At 46.1% G+C, this 26518-nt stretch overlaps 1 protein-coding gene across 2 annotated transcripts; it reads right to left on the bottom strand.

The window, feature by feature from the left end:
- Positions 1-7207: 7207 nt before the first annotated feature.
- TM4SF19 (transmembrane 4 L six family member 19) lies at positions 7208-24952 on the bottom strand. Of its 2 annotated transcripts, none has more exons than XM_008171761.4 (6): positions 23549-24952; positions 16469-16665; positions 14263-14340; positions 10994-11163; positions 10015-10204; positions 7208-8274 (listed from the first exon to the last, which is right to left on the bottom strand). In XM_008171761.4, the coding sequence occupies exons 2-5, from the start codon at positions 16643-16645 to the stop codon at positions 10015-10017; spliced, it is 615 nt and encodes a 204-aa protein (XP_008169983.1). In that variant the 5' UTR covers positions 16646-16665; positions 23549-24952; the 3' UTR covers positions 7208-8274. The 2 variants fall into 2 exon arrangements, with proteins under 2 accessions (XP_008169983.1, XP_008169984.1); XM_008171762.4 differs by having other exon boundaries at positions 7208-7932.
- Between the last annotated feature and the right edge of the window lie 1566 nt (positions 24953-26518).

Raw genomic sequence — 26518 nt, 5'->3', positions numbered from 1 at the left:
ATCCTCAAGATCTCCCGCGTTATTCACTGCCAGCAAACGATCCGCCTCTTGGTGGCGATGACTGGGAACCGCCACTTAATGGCTAGATCAGTAGACCAAGAACTCTTAACTTGGGCATCCCTCAGGGCTCTGTCCTGGCCCAGCTACTTTTTAATCTATATACCGCGGATATACCAGCAACAGAGTTGAGGAAATTCATGTATACAGATGACATTGACCTAGCTGCTCAGCACACAAGCCTCCATACCATCAGCTGCACCTAACCCAAGTTCTTATCACAATGGCTGATTATTTCCAACACTGGAAGCTTAGGCCTAACCCAAAAAAAACCATAGTGACCACTTTCCATCTGAACAATAAAATGGCTAATGCCAAACTCGTTGTGCAGTTCTGTGGTGAAAGTGTCAGCCACAGAGCTAACCCTAAGTATGTCAGTGTTATACTGGACCTTATGAACCGCAACAATTGCCTTGGTACAGTCTGCGGCTGAATACTGTGTGCATGTCTGGTCTCACAGCAGTCACACTAAAGTCCATGATACGCAACTCAATAACACCATATGCATAGTGTCAGGGACACTCAAATCAACTGGCTCCAAGTTCTATCACACATCCAGCTTCCACAGATTAGAAGAGCTGCCCAGACATCTCGCTTTCTCAACTATGTCAGTGCAAATACGAGGATCCCATTGCACAATGACCTGCAGTACCTGCCAAAGACAAGATTAAAATCCTGAAACCATCTATGAAACCACATCAAGACCTTACACCCAACTTGGATGGCTCAATGAGAGCCACATGGAGCATTTTGACCATTCAAATCAAAGAGCTCATAATTGATGTTACCAGATGTGCCCATCACAAATGTGCCTGTCACTTTGGGGTATGCTCATTTATTAGGGTTACTCTTTTTGGGGGGTGAGGGGGGGTTTCTGTAATTCTATCAATGTACTGCTTGTATCACTTGTGTGTTCATATGGAGCTCTACTTCTCCATTCTGCAAGTCCCCTCCCAATGGAGCTATCCTGCAGGACCTAGGTTCCCCAGGGCTGCGTTCCTCCAGCCCCAGAATCAGATGAACACACACACATGCACACTAACAGAGCAAGTCTGAGTGGACCGGGTCAATCAGCACTCTCAAGCTGACCCCCTTATGTCCCTGTACTCAATGGGCTGGGTAAAGCAGGACTTTCAAGCTGCCACCCTTATCTACCCCTGGTCTCAATAGCCTGGGCCAAGCAGCATTTTCAGCTGCCACCCTTATATGTCACAGGTTCAGCACATCCCTATCCCCACTTTTACATTACATTTGTACTGGTAGTAACCCACTTGATGAGCAAACCCAAGAGTATTTTGGGGTGCTACAGGGATCTTTAGCTTAGGTAAAAGAAGCATTGCTGCAGAGTAAATGGGGAAACTAGAAACACAAAAGAGTAAAGTTCAGAGAGAGAGAGAGAAGCAACCAGCTTAACCATAAAAGTTATTTATTGAATAACAGTGATAACTACACAAGGAGGGCTAAACAAACATAACAGTTACATTATTAAAGGTTAATACCTAAGGTAGAAAAGAAAACAGAGGGGGGGGGGGGGAGGGAGCGATCTCACCCACTCCATTAGGCTTGAACTGGTCAGGGTTTCCAGCTGATGGTGGTAGCTCAGGGTCCTGAGTGCTGGAGACAGGCAGAGCCCCCAACACGATCAGCCAGGAGATGGAGTCCCAGTGGAACTGATGCAGAGTTTGGGTCCATGCATCAGAACACTTACTTGGGCATAGGTAGGGGTTTTTGTAGAGAAACAACAGTGGTTCAAGGGAGAACTCCAGATTTGTTTATGGGTAAACTGATGACGCAAGGGTTTTCTTTAGGCTAGACAATAGGAGCTGATCACTCTTGGCTATGGGTGGTGTTTTCTTCCAGGGAGCTCACAATGCAATTAGGCAGCTTCAGTATTTAGGATATCAATCAATGATTCATTACTAGAATTGGTCTGATAACTGCTGAGCTGGGTGTGTGCAGGCGTAGGTTCATTAACATCTGGAGCAGAGATCCCCCATGACACAGTGCTTCCCTGCTTTTCTGGTCGCAGAGTTCAGTGCGGTTCTCTGTTCTTCATTCTGTATGCTAATGGGGATGTCTCCCTGTCCCATCTTTCATGCAGATGAGGGTAGGGGAGTGGCCTCTGTTCTCCATTCCGTATGCTAATGGAGATGTCTTAATCTTGTCACCCTTGTCAGGAGAGGTCTAGGTGTGTCTCCCAACGCCCTTCACTGCTCTCTGCAAGCCTTTTCTCTGATCAGTTTTGGTTCAAGCAGAGACTGGTGGTGGTGGTGGTGGTGGTGGTGTGTCTTTCATGAGTCAGACAGGCTAGATATTGCGCCCTGGTTCCCCAAGAACACAGAGCTGACTGGTATCACTGATCCTGCTGACGAATCACCGGGTTTTGATTTGTCAGACAGGCTGGTGCAGATTGAATCATATCAGGACATCTCAAGGGAGATGTGGACAAACCCTCTTTAAATGGAAAATGAGGCAAACATCTGTATGCAACTGTGGTCACCAGGCAAAAACAATGGAGTACATCATATCTGAGTGTCCCCTTTGTTCTTTCACCAGGGCCTAAAGGACATTCACCAACTCACTGCTGCAGCAATGTGTGACTATCAAAGCTAGATATAAATTTGTAATCATTGCTATCTACCCAAGCTGTATGAAAGAAGAAGATTCTTGAGACTCTTCTTTCAACCCTCTCCTCCAATTTACTAATATCATTCTTGAACTGCGGGCACCATAACTGGACCCAGTATTCCACCAGTGGTCACACCAATGCCAAATACAGAGGTAAAATAGCATCTCTACTCCTAGTTATGATCCCCCTTTTATGCACCCTAGAATCATAGTAGCTTTTTTGGTCACGTTCGCCACAACTCCCAAAACTTTTTCACAGTCACTGCCTCCCAGGCTAGAGTCCCTTGTCCTGCAAGAATGACCTAAATTCTCTGTTCCCAGATGTAGACATTTAGCCGTATTAAAATGTATATTGTACATTTGCTTTTGCCCAGCTTACAAAACGATCTAGATTGCTCTGTATCAATGACTTGTCCTCTTCATTATTTACCACTCCCCCTATGTGTATGTGGTCTGCAAACTTTATCAGTCATGATTTTATGTTTTCTTCCAGGTCATTTAATAAAATTGTTAACAGCGTAAGACCAAGAACCCAACCCTGTAGTACCCAATTAGAAACGCACGCAGTTGATGAGGATTCCCTGTTTACAATTACATTTTGAGATCTAACAGTTAGGTGGCTTTTAATCCATTTAATATGGGCATGTTAATATTTATCTCTTCACAGTTTTTTAATCAAAATGTCATGTGGTACAAAGTCCAATGCCCTACAAAAGTCCATTATGTCAATGCTATTACTTTTAATCAAGCAAATTTGTAATTTCATAAAAAAAGATACCAAGTTAGTTAGACAGGATCTATTGTCCATAAACCCATGTTGCTTGGCATTAATTACATTACTCTCCTTTTATTCTCTGTTAATCAAGTCCCATATCAGCTGCTTCATTATCTTTCCTGGGATTGATGTCAGCCCGACAGGCCTGTAATTACTTGGGTTATCCCTTTTATCCTTTGGAACTACTGGCACAAGCTGAGCTTTCCGCCAGCCCTCTGGAAAAGGAGGGTGATGGGCACGGAGGGAAGGGAAGGCTGTTCCAAACTTAGGGGTCAGAAGGAAGAGAGCAGAGAACGGGTTAACTCAACACTTTAGCTAGCTCCGTGTGAAGATAAGACGCTGGTCCCAGTCCAAGGTCACGGGCATGACAAGAAATCTGCAGCTGTCTAGCCATAAGAAGAGGAGAATGAAGTTGAGCAAGGCTGCAGAGATAGCAGTGAGAGCGAATGAGACGGCAAAGGCCAATGGGGGGGAAAATAAGTCTCTGGAGCGGGGTGTTTTGGGAAGCCGAGGAGGCCACAGCGAGCCAGTTTGGACTGGTACAAAGAGCACCAGGAACAGAGGGCACTGGTCGAAAACACCCCCAAAGAAACTCAGGACTTAAAACCCTCCCGAGAGCCAAAGCAAGTCGGAGATTACAGCAGACCCCAGACGACCTGGGCCCAGACCCAGGCCAGAACTGGGGGAGAGGGATAACTCACTGGTTTGCACATTGGCCTGCTAAACCCAGCGTTGTGAGTTCAATCCTTGAGGGGGCCATTTAGGGATATGGGGCAAAAATCTGTTGGATGATTTAATTGGGGATTGGTCCTGCTTTGAGCAGGGGGTTGGACTAGGTGATCTCCTGAGGTCCCTTCCAACCCTGATATTCTATGATCTCAACCATTTAAAAAAAAAACAAAAAAACCTCCACCCTTCCCCCTCTTCTTCTTACATTACAGCCAGCCTTGGGTAGAGCATGTGTGAGTATGAAAGTGGGTTAGGGCTTGGGGCACTAACGCTTTCTTCCTTCCTCTGAGTGACATGGGGAGCACCCATCACTCTCTGATGTTATTTTATTATTATTAATAAAGCTTTAAAATTTAGACACTTGGTGTGTTTCGTCATCTCCTTCCCTAAAGATCCTGTGGCCTCAGCCTGATCACTTGATGCCTCAGGCAGATTGGTAACAAAAATCTGTCACAAGAGAGGCAAAGGAGGTGGGTAGCGGAGAGACGAAGGCAGAGAATAGGTTGGGGGAGGGGAGCAGAGGTAAAGCTATATAGCTAACGGAGGTTGGGTAGGAGGAGCATCATGCAGGAAGTGTGGCTGGAGCCTTGATTATTTTGCCTGCAATTTTCTGGCAAGGGTTGGAAGGGAGGGGCTGGGGGTGCATGCAGTTGACAGAATGGCAGGACAGCAACATGGAAGTAGATTGATAATGGTTATTTATTGCTACTGATCATGATAAACCTCCACTGGGGGTAGGCTGTGACCACTAAACTGACCCATCCCAAGTGCTGCCACCTCTTAGATCTAGGCACCACATTTCTGACCTTATCAGTGGGGGGAGGAGATTACTAGCTGCCTAAGAGGCGGGAAAGCAGGCAGAGATATGAGAGAGAGACTAATCTTTTAGATAGAGTTGAAGATGTCATCAAAAGTAATAGACAAAGACTCTATCTGCCTACTAGCAAACAGGAGTCTGAGTTAGAAAACTCTACATATGTGGGCAGCCTGGCACTGGACTCTGCATCACATTCTGGCTAGAGGTGAAGACACCACTCCTGGGCCAGAGCAATCCCTCTAACCCTTTAAACCCCCGCTCCTCCGCCCCCCTAAAACTGCCATGTCCGGTGTTGCAAGCTCCTTTACAAACAGCTCAGGAGAAGAAAGTTGCAATAGAATGAGTTTTCTTTTGCCTTCTATGGATGGAGAAAAGCAGCCACAGCAAAGCTTGGCAGTTGCTGTGGTTTTAGCTCCCTCCAGTGGTGCCTAGGAGAGTTCTGAATTCACAATGAGTAAGGCTATGATTCTGTCATAGATTCTGTGACTTTCCAGGACCTCTGTGACTTCTTCTGGGGCAGGGCTGGAGCAGCTGTCAGCCCTGGGGCTGCCAGAGCAGCAGCTGGGGTTGGGTCAGCTCCCCTGGGGCTGGAGCAGCAGCTGTCAACCCCTGTCACAGGAGCAGCAGAGGGGCTGGAGCAGCTGCAAGCCCCGGCAGTGCTCTGTTTGTCCTCCCTTTTCCCAGGGTATTTTTTAGTAAAAGTCAGGATCAGGTCACGGGTTTCCGTGAATTTTTGTTTATTGCCATGAGCTGTCCCTGACTTTTACTAAAAATAACCATGACAAAATCTTAGCCTCAACGATGAGAGAAATGAATGGCCCCAGACTGCCTTAATGTTGAAGGACAGGGCCTGATTTTCAAGTCACCTCATTCTTGGATAGGCATTACCTCATGATTAAAAATTGTGTCCTCTTTTGACAAAAAGCGTCCAATAAAACATATCCAGCATTGATACAGATGTAAACAGTGTGGCTGTATCAGTTCTGTCCAGCAGTTCAGCATGGATCTGTTCCAGTACCTATTAAGTATCCATGGACGTACCTGATTGTCTTCAATGGGCACTGGGTTTACAAGTCGTAAACTACATCATTCTAGTCTTTGTAAGCAGACAAGATTTGGGAATGGGGACGGGATGACTTCATTCACTCTGCCCTTGGAGAAAGCATACCTCAGTCCTGACCTGGGTGCCCTCTAAGCTGTGTGATTGGGCGGCCACCTAGGAGTGATTCAAGTGCCGTGCACAGCTCTGCTAATCAAGTGCACATCTGGCAGCGTGTGTTCAGGTGCCCCTCCCCTCGCTACTTTGCAGCCACGTTGCTCCTGCGGCTGCTCCGGGACCCTCCTGCTGGCTGTGCAGAAGGGGCGGGAGAGTGGGGTGCTGATGTCAGGGTGTCCCCCTTCCCCCACCCCTGTACCCCATCTCCACAGAGCAGGGGAGAGGGGACAGCCTGGCTCAGGACTCTGAGTGGGAGAGGGCTGCTGTAGTCTGAGGTTTGAACCAGCCTTCCGGGTGAGTGAGCGAGTGAGTGCCTTAAAGAGAAAGCGCACGGTCTCTCAGAGACTTCCCTAACAGTCAGCTCTCACACTCTCTCTCTCTCTCTTTCTCTCACTCTCTCTCACACACACACACTTTCTCTCTGTCTCTCCCTCTCCCTCCTGCCCATGTGCCCCATCTCCACAGAGTGGGGAAGGGGGGACAGGGCTCAGGAGCAGGAGAGCTTTCAGTGAGTGCCTTAAAGAGACAGCACACAGCATCTCTCAGAAACTTCTTCAGCAGCCAGCACACCCACTGTCTCTGTGTCTCACTCACACACACACACACACACACAAACACACACAATCTGTATCTCTCACACACACTGTCTCTGTGTCTCACACACACACACACACACACACAGTCTTTCACACTCCCAGCTCCCAACACATACTTGTATTTTTTTGTTACTTCTTGGTACTTCCAGCAATGCACATATATTTTCTGTAATTTTAGTCTTTCAAAGAGTGTTGTTATTTTTTTTTGGCTGGTCTATACATTTCATAATTTTTATTTCTGTTACACTTAATTTTAATTCTTTGAGTAGTGAGTTCTAAAATGCTTAACCTGCCCTGGCTGGAGTAATTATCCCTATGGTAACTTTAAAAAAAAATTATATCTAGGTGTTTTGTTTCTACTGGTGGCACACATCCACACATTACCTTGGTGCACATAACAAAATTTATTCCGCACATGGATGGAAAAAATTAGAGGGAACGTTGGTCCTAACCCAGAGCCCAGGAACTGGTTTCTCACTCTTCAGAGATGCCAAATAATGATCAAACCCAGTGGAAGCATCCAGAAGGCTCCAACTCAGTTTGTCTAAATGCAGATGTAATAGATAAATTAATAAATTAAAAGACAGTGAAAAAATAAACCACATTTTGGACTAACGTCACTATAAATATTGCTACATGAGCTACAGTCATATGGGTTGTGCAAACAGAAAAAATGGGGCTTGTGGCTATTTTGCTTTGTTATGATGAATAAAGGTCAGAAAGGTTATTGGTCCCAACTGATGCCCCCTTCCCTCTCTCTGTCCTTAGCAAAAATGTCAGCGTAAGGGTCACATGGTCCATCCATAATCTCTCTGTTAATCAGCAACCCTCAAACAGGCCAGTTTCAAGCCACTATCCAGAGGTATTGTTTCTTCTGTGCTGATGCTGCAGGGTGGGAAAAACCAGATCAGACGACTCAGGATTCATTTGTTCTTCAAAGTGATCCCTTGCACGTGCAGAATTTGTCATGTCTATGTCCCAGGCTTGCACAGTGTTCTTCCCTTGACAAAGGGTCTGTGCATTTCCTGAATCTGGTGCTAAGGAACATCACATCCTTCCCAGACAAAGGTAAACAGCTAGCATGGATTATTTCCGCTTCCTCCTGGGTTTGCGTCTGTAGAAATCAGAGGGTATTCATATAATGGCCCCATCAATTCAGTACAATGTGTTCATACAGAAACTACATTGTAGCTCCATAACACAAAAGTGTAAGTCTGATATCCAGCTCTAGTTGCCACCCAGGAATAAAATGGTGGCAGTGATTCTAGTGTGTATTAAATATCCTTGTAGTGATGAGCTAATATGGCTACCCAGGAGACCATGATCGGTTTAATATTTGCACAGGTGTAGCTGATGCAGGAGGCTCAAAGCTCTGGGATGATCACCCCTTTGTAAATGCCACCTCTACTCGGCATAGCAAAATCCAGGCAACTCAGGAATCTGATGTGCACTGAAGCTACAACAAAATCAAACAGCAAATTAGCTTAGATTATAGCACTTTAGCCTCACCTGTAGCGGGAGGAGAGCAAGGATAGTCCATCTCTAAATGATCTGTTTCCTAGACCTAAACATCTGGTAGCTTCCCAGATGTGCTCAGAGCAGCTCTCGATGGCACAGCAGTGGAAATGGCAGCAGACAGTACATACTAGCCCTCCCACCAGCGTTAGCATCAGTGGAGCAGCCCCAGGGCAATATTAGAAGATTGATTGCTTGAAAATCCTCAGTTTAGACAAGGTTTTACAACAACATCCGGATTTTTGTTCGGCTTTCCCTCTCTTGCCTGGTAAGGCCTGGGCAAGACTGGGAAACATGGCGGGTTTGCAGAGTTAGTTTCACTCGATTGGTGTTAAGTAGGTTTTTTTTCAATGTAGCCACAGTTAACACTTCTAGCAAGTCAAATGATAGTGTAGATTCCCCTCCAGTTTTAGCTTGATCAGTTCAGCCGAATTTGTAATTTTTAAAATAATTTTGATGGATGATAATGTTTATTTTAAAGCATTTTTTCTGATTTGTATCTATTTTAACTTTCACAGTTATGCAAAATTATGGACAGTTTAATTATTTTCCCCAATTTTTATTTATTTAAATGTTCATAGTTGTGTGAAATTATGGGGGAAATTATCACATCATAATTATTTAATGACAGTAAACGGTGAAATTCAAAACTGTTAAAACAAACTGTCTCTATCACATCAAAATATACAAAGTAAATATCCTTAAATCAAACTATTATGTTTTCAAGCAGTATTTTTCTTATTTTGCTTGTCTGTAAATTTCAATTATGATCGATAGGAATGTTTTTTTCATTGCTCTGTGTGTGCAATCACAGGCGGTGTGCGCATGTATGTGCGCGCATGTGTGTGTGTGTGCATGTGCATGTGCGTGTGGGGGGGTGTACGGTGAAATCGACATTTACCAATAAAAACGGAATCCTTCCAAGCCTACCTAAAATAGATCACCCCTTTAAATCCTCATCGAGACAAGGCCTGACTCAATCTACTGGCTGAATCCATCATCACATTCTTGCCTATCTTCACTAGCATATGCCACTGGCTGAAATAAGCCCTGCCTGGAAGGAATATTCAGGGAGATTTCTTTTTCCGCTACTGGGTTCCTAATGCCGGGATTGACCTAACCATGTGGGAAGAAAGAGCGGCCAGGGGAGCATGTCTCAGCCCTGTCTGAGCACTGGCTACATCTGAGCATTCCAGAGCCCCATTACACTGCACCACCACTGTGGGCCTGCAGTGAGAATATCCGTTCATCCAGTGTAGCATGGTGCACTGCAGGGTGTATCTCGGTCCAGACACGACCCATCATCAGCTTTGAACACTACATTTCAACCCACGGCTGCCTCTCACACAGCTGGTCTAGATAGACTCCTAACCCTTTACTCCAATCCAGTAGAAGGCAGTAACTTGGGGTCAGCCAGCCATGCTCTCATACTGTCCTCCACTTCCAGCCCTGTCCACCACATTTTACCTTGCACAGATACATAACTCCATTCCCACTCTGTACAGGATCAAGTCCTTATTGTGCATCACATCTGGGTGAAATCTCAGCAATAGGATGATGCATTCAGGTCATGCGGGAAAGCCTGCAGGAGTTTTTGCCTGAAATCTTTGGTGGCACCATTCGCACAGGGAGGGAAGATGAGGAAAAGCAGTCACAGAGAATTATTAGGAATTGAAGTTACCTATTTGCCTTCACATAAGCCACAGAGGCATCCAAAGAAGCCATTGATGATCTGAAGAGAAGCCAGGACCATTTCGACCACGCTGATGACCAGCAGAATGGAGAAGAAGTAGATGTTCCAGGCTACAATGTTTGGGGGCTCGATGCAGACTGAATTCCAGAGTGATGGGTCATACAAATAATTCTGAGCCCTTAAAGAAAGACTCTGATGAGACAGTGATAGGACAAAGACATCTGAAGGGGTGACATGCAGTTGACTGTGTAAAAAGTGTGTGTGGGGGGGTGCGTGTGTTCCCTTTTCACTTCACTATGATGGATAAAGGCAGCCTGCTACTTTTGTAATTTTAAAAATAACGTGAATCTGATCAGATCTTCCTTGACTTTTCTGAAGGACCTCATAGGGAGGTCTCAGATGTGTGTATTGTGATCTATCAGGTCTGAATTATAAAACATCAACAAATACTTCCTTCCTCCAAAATGTTCAGTAGCCTTTGAAGTTAAATAGCAAAACCAGGAAACGCTAAAGATGCCATACACTGACATCCAATCAGCTTGAGCTCATGGCTTTTGTTAATGTAATACTTTCACTGTTTCTCCAGGCACCACAGAGCCATCCCAGCTAGACAGGACCTGAATTTCTAATAGAAAAAACAAGCAGGTAAAAAACCCCACCCTTAAAATCACTTTTCAGACCTGTCTTTATGTATTATGAATAAATCTCCCCCACCACCGATCCCCCCATTTTCAGGTCATCTTTAGTGGCCATTCAGCCTGGACTGCTCCACTCCCTGTTTCACAGCAAGCCAGCTTGCTGTAATGCTGGTTTTACCATCAGGAGAACTTCATTTTCAGTGTTACCAAGTCTGTTGAATGCTGAATCATTAACGTTCTCTCTGAGATTGTTAGATTAAGGGAAGAGATGAAGTTTTGTGGGTATTTTAGCCCTACTGCTGCCTGGACGTCACACAAGCTCCTTCTACCTGGTGTGGAAGGCCTGGTTTTCCATGTTTACGAAAGGGTAATCCCACTTCGGGACTTCAGTCTGATTGTATAGACAGAGGGGTCCATTTGTCAAGCCCACACCCGAAAGGATAAAGCAAGCAGTAGATCCCAGCAACGCCAGTCCCGACAATACAATGGAAAGGAACATCTGTTGGTAAAAGACACAGAAACGAACTTGTAATTCCAGGTGATCATGCTTCTCTCCTCAAATGTCAGGAGTCCCGTATGGCTGGGCCTACCCTTGGCAGAGACTGGAGCAACAAGAAACTGCCAAGGGGGCAAAATGAACTCTAATGGCCTCAGGTACTGCAGTTACAACTGCTGGAAGAAGCTAGAAAACCCTTGCAGCTACTGTATGACTTTAACCAAAGGAGTCACTGCAGATGAGAGCTGTGTCTCGGCTCGTAGTCAGAGCTTCTTTACAACTGCAACATGAATCCTGATCCCCCACTGCTCTGCACCTTGCGCCACCAGTTACAGCTGCGTGCCGTGGCTGCAAAACACGGACAGATCAGATCGGCAGCTTGCTGCATGCTGGAAGAGATTACACAAGGCAGAAGACCCTGTGCACTTAACCCCCTTCCAACACATTATTAGGTACATGTGCACAGGAAGTCACTCAGAAAATAATCACATCAGTCCCATGGCTTGATCCAACACAAAGCGCTGGCAGGAGCCAAGGCTGCCATTGTGGTTCTCCTCCTCCGCTTCAACTTGCTCATCCACACGCAGCCAGGAGGCACCGAGGCCATTTGCAAAAGTGGCAATTGATTGAGTGGGCCTGACTTGCAGAGGTGCTGAGCACCCATGACTCCAGCTAGAGGTCATGAGACCTGCAGGCCCTCAGCACCACTGAACATCAGGCCCAGGTGGCACCCAAATTCAGTGGCTCCTTTTGAAAGCCTGGCCTTAGTGTGCAAGATTACTGTGATGGGAGCATATGCTGCCCTGGGCAGCCTGCTTTATGCTCTCCCGGAAAGCTGGATTTGCATGAGATACCCTAGGAAAGGGCTAGGGGGCATTACCCTTCCAGCTCCATTAGGGCAGGCACACTGGCTATTTCCCTGCCCTTGTCAGGCATGGCCCTTTAAAAAGCCTAAGGATCAGAAACTCCCATCAGGATTGCAATGCCGAAAAAGGCAGGTTCCTTGCTTCTGCAGGCTAGAGGCAAACCGCAAGCTCCTGCGTGGGATTTTTTTTTGTCCTGCCTAACAGAACAGCCAGTGGGGACGGAGCAGTGAGCGATAACTAGGGTCCTGTTTTCGCACAAGCTTTTGTGAAAATAACATTCAGATCTGCATTGGAGAAAAGGCTGTGTCGTTTTTGCCATTAGAGTCCCAGCACCCTAAACCTGCTGGGTGGGTGCAGAGATGCGGATAAAAGGGGACTTGCAAAACAGGGACTTAGCTTACCAAGCAGCGCATCATCATTCTCATCCAAAACCTCCTATGCTCGGGGCTGTTAGTAAAATATAGAGGCAGAACGTGAATCGCTGGGTAGGTGGCATGTGGTCCCTACCCCACACAAACACTGACTGCAAGTCTCTGGTGCTGTGCAATTCACACCCCAGTCCACGAGGGGAGGGCAAAAAAGCCATGGGACCAGCCAGATGTAGTACCAATCTGGCCCCCATTACTGGAGTAGCTGAGCCCCCCACAAGCTGTAATATTTTTAGCCTCAACACCCCTGTGGGGCAGGGGTGATCCCCAGTTCATAGAGGAGAAATGGAGGATCAGAAGCATTCAGTGATTTACCCAAGCTCACACAAGAAGTAGGGCTGACAAGAGCGGGGCAAAGGGGACCACCAAAAATGCCTGTGACTGATGTGAAATGGGAGGGGGTGGGGCCCCAGAAAACATGGTGTACGGGGCCCCAAATTTCCCTTGATGGGCCTGTAGGGAATTAGGATTGCCAACTTTCTACTCGCACAAAACTAATACCCTTGCCCCGCCCCTGTCCCACCCCTTCTCCGAGGCCCCGCCCCCTGCTTACTCCATTCCCCCCCCCCTGTTGCTCACTCTCCCCATCCTCACTCACTCATTTTCACTGGGCTGACTCAGGGGATTGGGGTGTGGGAGGGGGTGAGGGCTCTGGGGTTCAGCCAGGGATGAGGGGTTTGGGGTTCAGGAGGGGGCTCTGGGCTGTGGGGTGGAGCCGAGGGGTTCAAAGTATGGGAGGAGGCTCCAGGCTGAGGCAGGGGGTTGGTGTGTGGGAAGGGTACAGGCTCTGTGCTGGGGGTGTGGGTTCCAGGGTGGGGCCAGAATTGAGGGGTTCAGGGTATGGGAGGGGGCTCCAGGCTGGGGCATGGGGTTGGGGTGTAGGGGGGGTGAGGGCTCTGGCTGGGGGTGCGGGCTCTGGTGTGGGACCAGGGATGAGGAGTGTGGGGTGCAAGAGGGGGCTCCGGGCTGGGATCGAGGGGTTAGGATGGCGGGAGGGGGATCAGGGCTGGGGCAGGGAGTTCGGGCATGGGAGGGGGTCAGCGGTGCAGGCTCTGGGCGGCGCTTACCTCAAGCAGCTCCTGGAAGCAGCATCGTGTCCCCCCTCCAGCTCCTAGGCAAAGGCGCAACCAGGCGGCTTTGCGTGCTGCCTCGTCCGCAGACGCCACCCCGCAGTTCCCATTGGCCGTGGTTCCCGGCCAATGGGAGCTGCAAGGCTGGCGCTTGGGGTGGGTGCAGCGTGCGGAGTCCCCTGGCTGCCCCTATGCATAAGAGCTGGAGGGGGGACATGATGCTGCTTCCGGAAGCAGTGTAGAGCCACGGCAAGCAGGGATCCTGCCTTAGCCCCGCTGCACTGCCGACTGGACTTTTAACAGGCTGGTCGGTGGTGTTGACCGGAGCCACCAGGGTCCCGTTTCGACCAGGCATTCCAGTCAAAAACCGGACACCTGGCAACCCTACAAGGAGTCCAGGGCAGAGCAAGCAGATGAACCCAGGTCTCCCGAGTTCCAGGCTAGAGCTCTAATCACTGGATCACCCTTCCTCTCTTTGTCACATAATTGCTGCCCAGTGAGCTGTCTCACTCCCCATCTAAACAGTGGCCTGTTTGGAACATAAGCCAAGGAATTTTTCTTTCTACTTGTTTGCAAAACGTCTCGTTCCCTCCTGGGGCTACACTAACACAGCACCATTAAATCTGGCGGCCTGGTGACAGAGAGGTAAGGACTGTTAACTCCGGAACTGTGGGTCTGGAGTCTGGTTCTGCAGCTAAAATAAGAACATGTTCCACAAGTCAAAGGAATCTGTCTTACATTCCGGCAAGTTCCATAGTCGGAGGAACGGCCACAGCGCCACCCAACAGCCATGATCTCAGTTGCGGCCAGAAGAACCTGAGAGAGCAGGAAATGATTCAGGATGAATGGTACAATCCAGTCTGCTGGCACCAAGAGCTGGCAGTGAGTTTCTTCCCTTATTCAGCATGGAACATTTATGAACTACCCTTTATCCAAGTCTTAAATCCTGCAACGAGACCTGTGGACAGATCCTCATGCCTATGCAGAGCACCACCGAAGTCATTCATGGAGGTTCTGGCTGGTGCTGTGCTCCTCGTGGGATTAGGGCTAAAGTTAGAACCCTGGCAATAGGCTGTACCACGTTTATCTAATATCTGTCTGCAATGTCTAGGTGGCTGGTTATGCACGTGTGCTTTGCTTTTAGAGCAAATGTTTTGCTGCATATAGAAAGTTAGAAATGTCAGAAGGACCAGCATTTAGAAGCCATTATCCACCACCGTCTCTTTATTCTGTGTTTGTACAGAGCCCTGGGCCTAGTCATGGGCTGTAACTAGGGCTCGTAGGAGCTACAGTAATACAAATAAACGATAACAAATCAGTGTATGCAAAATGGAAGATGAATTCCCAATAAAATAGAACTGGGACTACAGACACCTGAGTTCTATTACCAGGGCTTTGCCAATGACAAAATCACTTAATGTCTATGTGCCTCAGTTATGAACATAACACATGCCTTTAAAGCAGCCGGCGATACGGGGTGGAATTCTGGACTCACTGAAGTCTATGGGAATTTTGCCAAAGACATCAATGAGGCCACATAAAGTGATTTTCCTCTAACAGCAAAATAGTATTATTACTGTTTAAAAGCAGCCAAGGAGTCACTGCAAACAATTGTACAGGATACTTTGCTAGTTATACTGACACTAGCACAACATACCAGTAGTCATCTTGGAGCCGAGCTGGGCAAACAGTAAGAAAAGTTAATTTAAAAGCATCCCAGAATTCATCAAATATGTTATTAGACTATTGTTCGCTATCCAGCTCCATCCCAGCCCTTGCCAGGGCGCCTGATTGCACTGCCGAGGTTCAGAGCAAAGCGTGGCCATTCTGGAGCAGCTTTCTTGGAAGATAATGATCATTTCACTCAGTGGCCTGATGTGTCACCATGAACCTGGCTAGGCCCCAAAATGGCCTCACTGGAAAGCAGCATGGAGAAGTTTGGATTAGCAAATACAGAAATTACTAGCACCAAGTAGATGGGCAAAATGACGACACAGCATGGGCTGCAGATACCATAGGCTGAGGGAGGCTGTGCCTCCTCAAACAGCCAGGCGTGGCCTCGCCCATGCTCTGCCCCCAGGTCCTCTGCTTCTGCTCTGCAGCCCGGCTCCAGGGGCTGGGGCCTCGCCACCCACCCTCCTGTCGCTCCAGGGCTTGGGAGGGAGGGCTGCGGTGGCGCTGTCTGCCCTCCCTGGGTGGGTGGCTGTGGGGCTCTGGGCTCCGGCAGAAGGGGTGGAAGGGGTGGTGTCTGGGGCAGAAGGGACAGGGCTGAGGGCTAGCCTCCCCCAGCCGGTGGTTCATGCGCCGCCCATGCGACATGGAAGTGATTCTTGCTAATGGTCATTATACCAACTAAGGACATTATGGGGGAAAGGACTAATTATTTTACTCTGTTAACTGTTCCAAGAGGTTTGTAAATTTGTGATTTTTCTATCTGGATTTTCTTTTCTGTTACCCTTAGGACTTGATCCAAAGCCTATTAAAGCCGATGTGAGTCTTTCAGCTGACTTCAGGTCAGGTCTTACACAGTATGTAGGTATGAGAAGTATGTTAGTGTCAGCCACCAGCACACAAAGCCCTGAGGAAAAAGGGGATGTACTGACATCCAGAAGCCTTTCATAAGGCTGTAAGGGGTCACCCTGATCATCCAGTCTGCCCTGCTGTCTAACACAGCCCATAGAATGTCAGCCAGGGGTTCTAGCATGGAGCCTAACACTTCCCCAGCTTACCAACGTCCCCATTTCTCAGGTGGGGAAACTGAGGCACAGAGCGGGGAATGGGCTTGCCCAAGGTCACCCAGCAGGCCAGTGGTATCATGCCCTACCCACTGGACACACTGTGTCCAGGCCTTGGTCCTGTGACTCCCTTGGTGAATGTTCTGTCCAAGACAGTGCACACATGCTGGGGGAAAGGGAAAGGAGGGCAAAGGAGTCACACCACTTACAATTATGCCTCCTCCCCAGACTCCTGGCACTTGCATAGCCTGTTTGGTGATGCGGCCCTCCTTCACATAGCTCCACGTCCAGCTGGGGAAGAGGAGGAGCACGTTGGCAGCAATGGAAAGCACACCCAAGGCAATGAGGCATGGGCCCAGAATCCGAGTGCACTTCCCTACGCACATTGTCGTCAAGCCAGTGAGCCCTGCACAGAAGGGAGGGGGAAAGGGAATGATTGGATTTCACACGCTCTGGGCCAGATCCTCATCTGGTAGAAGGAAGCATAGTATCACTGACTTCTGCAGAGCTTCGCTGAGGATAGGACTCCCCTTTTGGGTTTGTATGACATCTAAATGCCATTTCTAAGACTTACTCAGGTACTTAAGCCATGGGCACTTGCCTCTTTGCTTGCTATTAAGGTCATGTCTGCCTTCTCACTAGGCCTGGATGTTTTCACTCTAGCTGTGTGTACCCGGGTAAGAGCATTGCCATAACTATGGTAAAGCATCAACAATAAAGAGCTGTATATACTCAATGTATTTCCGCTTTGTTCCCACTCTCCATCCTCAGTCCTACTGCTGGCTAGCACAAGGGAGACGTTGAATGCTTTCGAAAACCTGGCCTCTTTATTTTGGTGAGCTCTCAAAATCCAACCCAATGGTGAGTTCTGACAGGGGCAATGGAAGCTCCCTAAAAGTGGGGGAGCCACCGGTGCCTGAAATGAGGCCCCCACCCTTGCGCTGCCCCTTCCCCCAAGGCCCCACCCTTGCACTGCCTCTTCTCCCAAAGCCCCACCCCTGCGCTGCCTCTTCCTCCAAGATCCCACCCCTTCCTCCTCCTCTTTGCTCTCTCCCTCCCGGCCAGTACAAAGTAGGAGGGGATAGCCCTTGTACTTTAAAAAGTGATGGGGCCATGGTCCCCTGATCCCCCCTGTTCTGGTGCCTTTGAGTTCTGGCACTTGAAAAATCTGGAGCCTAGTGTATAGCTTCCATCTGAAAAACTTCTCTAACAAGGACAGGAATAGACCTTTTTCTGCACGTCATGAGAAAAATTAACCGCCAAGAGATTTAAGCTGTTAGATTGAGTGTGCCCTTTCCTGAAATCTATCAGCTATGACCAGGCATACCAAATATAGTAGAGAAAATATTTGGTCATGAAAGCAAAACCTCTTCATCTTTCATGACAGAAATGGTATGTCTTCACTACTGGTCAGATCAGCGGGGATCGATTTATCGCGTCTAATCTAGATGCGATAAATTGACCCCCCGAGCACTCTCCCATCGACTCCTGTATGCCAGCTCGGCGAGAGGCACAGGCAGAGTCGACGGAGGAGCAACAGCAGTCAACTCACCGCAGTGAAGACACCACAGTAAATCAATCTAAGTATGTCAACTTCAGCTACGTTATTCATGTAGCTGAAGTTGCGTAATTTAGATAGATTTCCCCCCCCCGCCCCGCAGTGTAGACCAGGCCAAAGATATCATGGATAAAGAGATGTAATTCATAACTAATCTAAAAAACCCAGCCCTAGGATGAGAGGGGAACCTTCTGGTGCAATACTGACACGTCTCATTTAGACAGCTTTTTAAAGGATATGAAAATATGAAAATATCTGCCCAAGAACAGCAATAAGTCAACACTACCAGATTGCTACTAATCAACACCTAGCTCTTCCCTCGCACTTTGCAGCCAGAGTGCCCAGTGCACTTCACAAAGGAGGTGAGTACCATCATCCCATTTCACAGAGGAGGAAATAGAGGCACAGAAAGGTGCAGTGATTGCCAAAGGCCATTCAAAGTTGGGAATAATATCTAGATCACCAGGATATCACTCCCTGTTCTAGTCACTGGGTTTAAGCAGCTTCTGCTGTTACAGCAAGCTAAGAAAGGAGCCCAGCATGGCCAAATTCTACTGGCCAGCGTTGGGAATAGTTGGAGGCTTTCTTTCAAGTAGGGGCTAAGACTGAAAGATATTGATCTGCACCAAAGTTGGCTCCTGGGTAGATTCTTGGATTTCCAAACCAAATAAATGGTATATTTTGCCATCTATAAAGACAACTGAACAAATCTTTGTATCTATCAGGGGCTATTGCACGGATCTCATAAAGTCAATATATTGCAGTGGGATTGCAACTTTAGTAATGTCCCAGATCAGAGAGACCATTTCTTGACAAAAACCCCACATAGCTTATGAAAAAGCAAGAATATATTTAAATAATCCCTTCTTGAAACTCACATCCCAGGCAGAGAAAGGTAAGTATCTCTAATAAAATCAACAAGCTCTGCTGGAGTGAGAAACGCCTTAAATAGGAACTTAAAACATGATCTCCACAGCCTTGTGGTCAAAATTTTGTTTGTCTCCCCAAATGTCTTACAGTTTGAGAACAACAGATGAGAGAGGGCCAGAAAAGGAACTCACTGTTTATATTAAGATTTCCAGGGCAGGGACTGTCTCTTACCATGTGTTTGTAAAGTGCTCAGCATGCTGAGGCTTTGATCTCGGTTGGGGGCTGTAGTCACTACCCTGGGTTTTTTTGGCCTTCCTCTGCAGCATGGGGTACCAGTCAGTTGCAGGTTTAAACTAATGTAAATGGTAAATTCTCTGTAACTTGAAGTCTTTAAACCATTATGTGAGGACTTCAGTAACTCAGCTAGAGGTTAGGGGTCTATTACAGGAGTGGGTGGGTAAGGCTCCATGGCCTGCAATGTGCTGGAGGTCAGACTAGATGATCACGATGGTCCCTTCTGGTCTTAAAGTCTATGAGATAATAAATCCTAGAGGGATTTATTATCCCTGTGTTGGTCCAACCAAGAGATCTTCTCCAGAGCAGTTTCTACCAACTTATCAATCTCTTTACACTTGCCCCACTCCCTCGCCCTTGCTTATAATGATTAGGGTCTCCTGTCAAAGACCAGAAACTAAACCATGCAACTTTGCAAACAACCCACACAGCTCAAACAGCAAATTGTGATTGAATACTCAAAGGAACTTGTTATGAAACTGTTCAGAGCAACCCATAGGTGTTTGTACAAAAACAGTTATAAATAAGAAAAAAATCATGATCTGTTCATGTTCAATACGAAAAGAGAAGGGGCAAATCTAACCAAGCTGTTTGTACTGAATACTTTGACCAACTCCACTTAATTACACTTTGCATTGTCTCTTCAAAATTTTACTTGGAATATATTTACAAAGTAGCAGTGAACATCATTTGGTAACATTCGGACTATTTTAATCTCATTTACACTAGTATGAATCCAGTCATGCTACTGAAGTCAACTGAGGTACCATGGATTTACATTGGTGTGGCAGATTAGAACATGATACAGTGACTTTACTGAGAGTTTTGAAGCTCACTGACCAGATTTAGTCTAAGGGACAAGTTTTCACACCAGCATATACAGTCTAAACTGGAGCTTTTGGCAAAGTGGTGGGGTTTCCAGGTTATATCTCTTTCTATTCTGTGCACGGGATATTTAGTGTTTATGTTTCAGATACATCATTTTACACAAATTCCCCTCCTAGCCACGTCTTCCCGAAGTCCTCAGGTCAAATTCCACTCAGTTACACCAGAATACATTTGGAATAATTATTCATTTCAATAGAGTTATTCCTGTTTAAACTCAAGGGTGGCAGGTATCGTAGGCTGGGGGAAGCTGTGCCTTCCAAAACAGCCAGGCATGGCCCTTCCCACTCTCTGCCCTCAGGCCCTCCTTCTCCTGCTTCCCACTCTGCGTGGCTCCGTCCCTGTGCGGTGGCCCCGGCTCAGGGGAAGGCACGAAAAGGGCAGGACCTCAGGTGGAAGGGGCGGGGCTAGCCAACCCCAGCTGGCATTTCATGCGCCGCCCATGTTTAAAGTGATAGAACCAAGACCAAAACTTGGCCCTATATCAGTAGAAAATGAGGGTTCCTGTATATCGGCAATAGTTGTGTGCGTAGATCAGTATCTCAAATAACCTTTTCCCAAGCATTTAGCATCTTCTTTGTGAACGGCTTGATTAGTAAACAGTTAGTCATCGTTTAGTAAGAGTAGCGCAGTATTATTTTGAAATTGGGTAATATCAATCTAGATTCACTTTACTTTGTATAACAAGGAACTACAAATTATAAAGGGTCAATGCAACACCCCATTTTGGGGGGTATTGTAGTCAGATAAAGTTAATTTCTGAGCATTTACTGGTGCAAATAAAGTGGCAGCATACTTACAACATGCAGCGATTTTTAACTATGGCTAGTAGTTTTGCAGACAACAGCTGCAGCAAATGAAATTCAGTCTTGCTGAGACATTCAATTAACTCACATCAGCATATGCCCATTTGGATTAAACAGATTTCCAGTGCTTTTTATAGTATCGTGCCTGAACAGTGAAGTTACTATTTAACTAATTTATTTGATGCCTCTGGATTCTATGGCATTTATTGTGCAATCACAGTAAGGTAATCATTTAAAATGATTTTGCTTCAAAAAAATAGACCGAACTGGAACTGGTGAAGTGAAATTTCAGAAGTGAAAGTCAAAATAATTACCCAACAACCCCTTGTACACCTCTGATGTCCTGCAAAACCTCAGCATCGGGGTGAGATGCATCAATTTTGCAAGAGTGGAAGTGGGTAGAACAATTCATCCTGCCAGAACTAAACCAGAAGGAAGCGGACTGAGAATTCTCTTAGCTCAGCTATTTCACGTTCTAAGGAAGCTTAATATTTGAAGCCCATGCAGTGCAGAAGCTAGCCAGCCAGTGCAACTGACTAGTGATAAACTAATCAGGTGCCAGGAAGACTCTAGAGTGAGTAACAATATAATTTGCACATTACAAGATTTGTGCACTATTGCTTGGGATGCTCTGCTCTCAAACCTTTGCTAATGTAAATTCACTGACATTGATGGACTTGGAGAGAGTGCTAGACTGAGAGTTGGGAGGTCCAGTGTGATTCTTGCCTCTGATGCTGATCTGCTATACCCTCTTCAGGAATTCATGTCCCCTTGTGAGCCTCTGTTTCCCCACCACCTGTTGTTTTGTCTATTATGATTATCATAGAATCACAGAATATCAGGGTTCGAAGGGACCTCAGGAGGTCATCTAGTCCAACCCCCTCCTCAAAGCAGGACCAATCCCCAGACAGATTTTTGCCCCAGATCCCTAAATGGCCCCCTCAAGGATTGAACTCACAACCCTGGTTTAGCAGGCCAAATGCTCAAACCACTGAGCTATCCCTCCCCCACTCTTTGAGGCAGGCACTATGTGTTTGAACAGCACCTAGCACAATGGGGTCCAGATCTCAGTTGGAGTCTCTAGGCACTACCACAGTTCAAGTGATAAACAACCATTCGTTGCTTAGCCTTCCAAAGAAGCTGCTCTTCTGGGCCAAGTGTGATGTGGGCACCACTTGCTAGGAATTGGATTGAGCCCACAGGCTCATTGCACACTGGCAGACACACATGACAGAAGGCAACGACAACCACAATCTCCCCGTTTCTTGTACAAAGGGACATCCCTTGGGATGCTTTGGAAATGGCATCCATCTCTTTCCCAGCAGAAGTTTAACGGCTTTGATTAACTTTTCCCCTCAAGCTGCAAACAGGTTCTCTGTCAGCTGATCTCATACACGACAGGCCACTGGTGGGTCACTAGAGGAGATGAAATCCTGAAGGGAGAAAGATTCTACACCAGAGGTCGGCAACCTTTCAGAAGTGGTGTGCCGAGGCTTCATTTATTCACTCAGATTTAAGGTTTTGCGTGCCAGTAATACATTTAAATGTTTTTAGAAGGTCTCTTTCTCTAAGTCTGTCAAGGCTGTATCCCCACTTTGAACTTTAGGGTACAAATGTGGGGGCCTGCATGAAGACTTCTAAGCTTAACTACCAGCTTAGTTCTGGTCTGCTGCCACCATTCTCAAAAACTAATTCCCTTCCCTGGGTAGCCTTGAGAAACCTTTCACCAATTCCCTGGTGAATACAGATCCAAACCCCTTGGATCTTAAAACAAGGAGAAATTAACCATCCCCCTCCTTCCTCCCACCAACTCCGGGTGAATACAGATCCAACCCCCTTGGATCTAAAAACAAGGAAAAATCAATCAGGTTCTTAAAAAGAAGGGTTTTAATTAAAGAAAAAGGTAAAAATCATCTCTGTAAAATCAGTATGGAAATTAACCTTACAGGGTAATCAAACTTAAAGAGCTCAGAGGACTCCCCTCTAGTCTTAGGTTCAAAGTACAGCAAACAAAGATAAACACTCTAGTAAAAGGTACATTTACAAGTTGAGAAAACAAAGTAAAACTAAGACGCCTTGCCTGGCTATTTACTTACAAGTTTGAAATAGGAGAGACTTGTTTAGAAAGATGTGGAGAACCTGGATTGATGTCTGGTCCCTCTCAGTCCCAAGAGCGAACGAACTCCCAAACAAAGAGCACAAACAAAAGCCTTCCCCCCCCCCCCCCCCGCAAGATTTGAAAGTATCTTGTCCCCTTATTGGTCCTTTGGGTCAGATGCCAGCCAGGTTACCTGAGCTTCTTAACCCTTTACAGGGAAAAGGATTTTGGAGTCTCTGGCCAGGAGGGATTTTATAGTACTGTACACAGGACAGCTGTTACCCTTCCCTTTATAGTTATGACAAAGTCTATAATATATAACTAAACTATTGTTGCATGTAAAGTAAATAAGGTTTTTTAAATGTTTAAGAAGCTTCATTTAAAATTAAATTAAAATGCAGAGCCCCCCAGACCGGTGGCCAGGACCCGAGCAGTGTGAGTGCCACTGAAAATCAACTCACATGCTGCCTTTGGCACGCATGCCATAGGTTGCCTACCCCTGTTCTACACCAACAATCACAAACCAACAAGCACAGATGCCCAAGGCTTGGCAACAAAGGCTGAATCAGTCCCAGATTGGGAACCCCAGAGAAACTCTACTCTGAAATCTCCACTCCCTGTAACCTTCCATTGATGTTAGACCTAGGTGCTACAGTAATACAAATAAATCATCATCATCGTCATCACTCAGAGCAGATGCATTTGGTTCCTAAATCATCCTTCTCAAGTAGCCCACAGTCATATCAAATCCCAGTGAATGCTTTCCTTCTCCACTTACCTGAGAGAAATGAAGTGATGTGATGCAAAAGCAATGAGTTGTCTCCCAGTACAAGGGCAGTCTCACCTCTGTCTCCCCCAATGGACAGTATCTAGGTTACTGGAGAGGATCTAATGAGGCTTGTTATCATCCCAAAGAAAGGCGAAGATCCCTGAAGAGTCATGGATATTGGATATTTATAAGTGTTTTGACCGTATCAGGCTGTCTCCAGTTTTTCCCATAGATGGTCTGAAGTTCTGTTCATCCGTCTCCCACGCACCAGTCATACGCCTCATCTCTTCCACATGACTGACAGCTCTGAAGTGGTGATGACCCATTCTCGCACTCATGGAAGGAAATGAGAATTGTTACTAAACAAGAAAGCTGCTTCCTGGGTGGTGCAGAGTGTGTGCACATTTGCATGGAATGATGTGGGCAGCCAAGAGCCAGGCAGAGAGGCTGAAGCTGATTGTCTATGCAAGGAGCTTCCCTCTGTGCCCCTGGCATGTGAATTAATCAAGCAAATGTGAATGGATTGGACACCCAAGGCCCTGATCCTGCAAACACTTCCAATGATGCCCTGCTGAGGCCATCTGTGGGGATTGGATCTGGGACTGCTGGACTAAAGCCATGACTCTCTTACTGCTAGAGCTAAAGAAGCAGTGGCATTACATCAGAGACAGTAGCAGATCTGACATCTATGCTGTGCTCCAGACTCTGGAAGTGGACAGATAGCCACGCTATCAGAATGGGTTATGCACTTGGGCAGGTGTGTAACCCTACTCACGTGTAGTGCCACTGAAATAAATTGAAGCATTCAGATGCATACTTATGTGCATGATAGGTTCCAATCTTGCTAACACTTAAGGAAGCACAGAAAGACTGTTCTACAGAGACCACGGATACACACACACTTCTATCAACATGTCATCAAATGCAAAAAACAGTGTGCGAGAGGTCCATTGCATTTAAGAATGTAATGACAAAATGTCAAGATAAGAATATTAAACCTTACAAGTATCACATCAACATTTATTCAGTACTTGTCACTAAAGAAAAATGCATTAATCAAGTTATGTTTATTCCAGTAATACCTGGTGATCCACTGAGAGCAGGGCCCCATTGCACTAGGTGCTGTATATACACACATTAAGAGACAGGCTTTGCCCCAAAGAGCTTACACTCCAAATAGCCAAAACATCCAAAGGGCAGGAGAAAGAGATATAACATCCAAAATTCTTGGGAAAGCTCTATGGACATCTTAAGGAGAAATCTATTCCTCATAAGATAATGACAATTTTTTAAAACAGAACTGTTTCAAGTCAGTATTTCACTAAATGGAAAAAACTTTCAGTCACACTTGGTAGCAAGATTCCACATATGGGTTAATAAATGATTATTAGATGTTAGAAGCATGTCACAGACATTAATGGCATGTATTGTAGTAGGTTATAAGCACATCAGTAGAGACTGTTAGAAGTTTATAGGCCATGATTACAAGCAACACATTGTCCTGTTGGCCTTAATTCTTACCGATTGTTATAAACTATTTGTCAAAAACAGTCATTGTGTACTAACCTGTTATAAGCGATTTGTAAATGTACTGTTAATGGAGACCAGACTTTTAAATCTATTGAGGCACATCCTGGTGTTTTAGGATCTTTTTCTTGGATTGACAAGTAAATACCTTAATAGGAAATTCTTCTGGCATTCAAATGCTGTATTTGCATGTCTCAAACTACATCTGCAGCCTGGAATGCCTGACGTGCGGCATCCATTAAAGGACACCACCATTCAGAAGTAGAGATAGTGGGGGTACCTCTAAAAACATGTTGGAAAACTAACATTTGTTGAAATTCTGCAGATTTGCATTACAATACGTATGCTCACACTTTAAATATTTGTGAAGCTACCCTCAGCTACGATAGCTCATCACTGCAACTTTAGTTTCCTAACTACTATCCCAAATTATATATAGGCCCTTCCTTCCATCAATGTTTCCCCAATCCCTCCCAAAATGCTATAGCATTACCAACCCCAAGCATTCAAAAAGCATGACATTTTGAAATAAGTTTTGGATTCTTTTTGTTTGCATTCTGGTTTTTGAGCCATTGGGGTTCATATTTTCCATTTTTCCTCCACAACCATGAGGACTAGAAACTTTGTTTTTCAATGAAAGCTGAGATCTTCATATGACTCCAGGCACTGGGGCTTTGAGAAAAACATCCAGTACTGGGAAAGCTGGCAACCCTGATGCTACTTAAAAAACAAACAATCAAACAAACAAAAAACAACAGCAAAAAACCCAATCCTTTTGAAACTAGAAAAATCTAAAATGAAACCAATAAGTAGTGTCTGTTTATGCCACTTTTTTTTGTTGCTGTAAATAGATATTCATGATTTTAAAAGTTCCTTTGCATGAATTTGTGATGCATTCAAATGCAGAGCAGTATTACTTTCCTGCATGTTCACTCATGCCGTATGATTGAATGTAACAGCTATCCAACAGCTCTAGGTTTCCTACCTGTATGTTTAATTTTATTAAGGAGGATAGGTGGGCGTGGACCACTGACAAACTAGGTTTCCTAGCCAACTTTCAATTGGCCACTGTTGATAAGAGAGTATGCTGAACAATCTAAGTGGTCATCGTTGTACTAACAGTTTATGAACCAATATTAGACTGATGGCTAAGAAAACGTTACTCACCCTGGGCCGTAACTGTAGTTCTGCGAGATGTGTCCCTATGCGTGCTCCATTTCAGGGCCACCTGCACCTCTCGAGCCCTTGATTGGAGATTTCTAGCTGGCAGTGCCCATTCAGCCCATGCATGTTCCCTATGCCTCCTGGTGGCAGACACCGAGGATACATAGGGGTGCTCTGGCAACCCGCCTTCAGTTCCTCCTCTGCTCAGTCATCCCCTAAGAAACAACCAAAGCAGAGGGGAAGGACAGCGGGTAGTGGAGCACCCATAGGGATACATATCTCGAAGAG

This window comes from Chrysemys picta, chromosome 9 (assembly GCF_011386835.1).
Source record: "Chrysemys picta bellii isolate R12L10 chromosome 9, ASM1138683v2, whole genome shotgun sequence".
Lineage (NCBI taxonomy): Eukaryota > Metazoa > Chordata > Testudines > Emydidae > Chrysemys > Chrysemys picta.
Note: the sequence above shows the minus strand (reverse complement) of the source record. Positions and strands in the feature narration are given on the sequence as shown.

Coding starts and splice junctions, on each gene's coding strand:
- TM4SF19 (XM_008171761.4), bottom strand. CDS start 16,645: ATGTGCGTAGGGAAGTGCACTCGGATTCTGGGCCCATGCCTCATTGCC. Junction 11,164..14,262: donor ACTATGGAACTTGCCGGAAT/GTAAGACAGATT, acceptor TTTTACCAACAG/ATGTTCCTTTCCATTGTATT. Junction 10,205..10,993: donor AACCAGGCCTTCCACACCAG/GTAGAAGGAGCT, acceptor TCTTTCTTTAAG/GGCTCAGAATTATTTGTATG.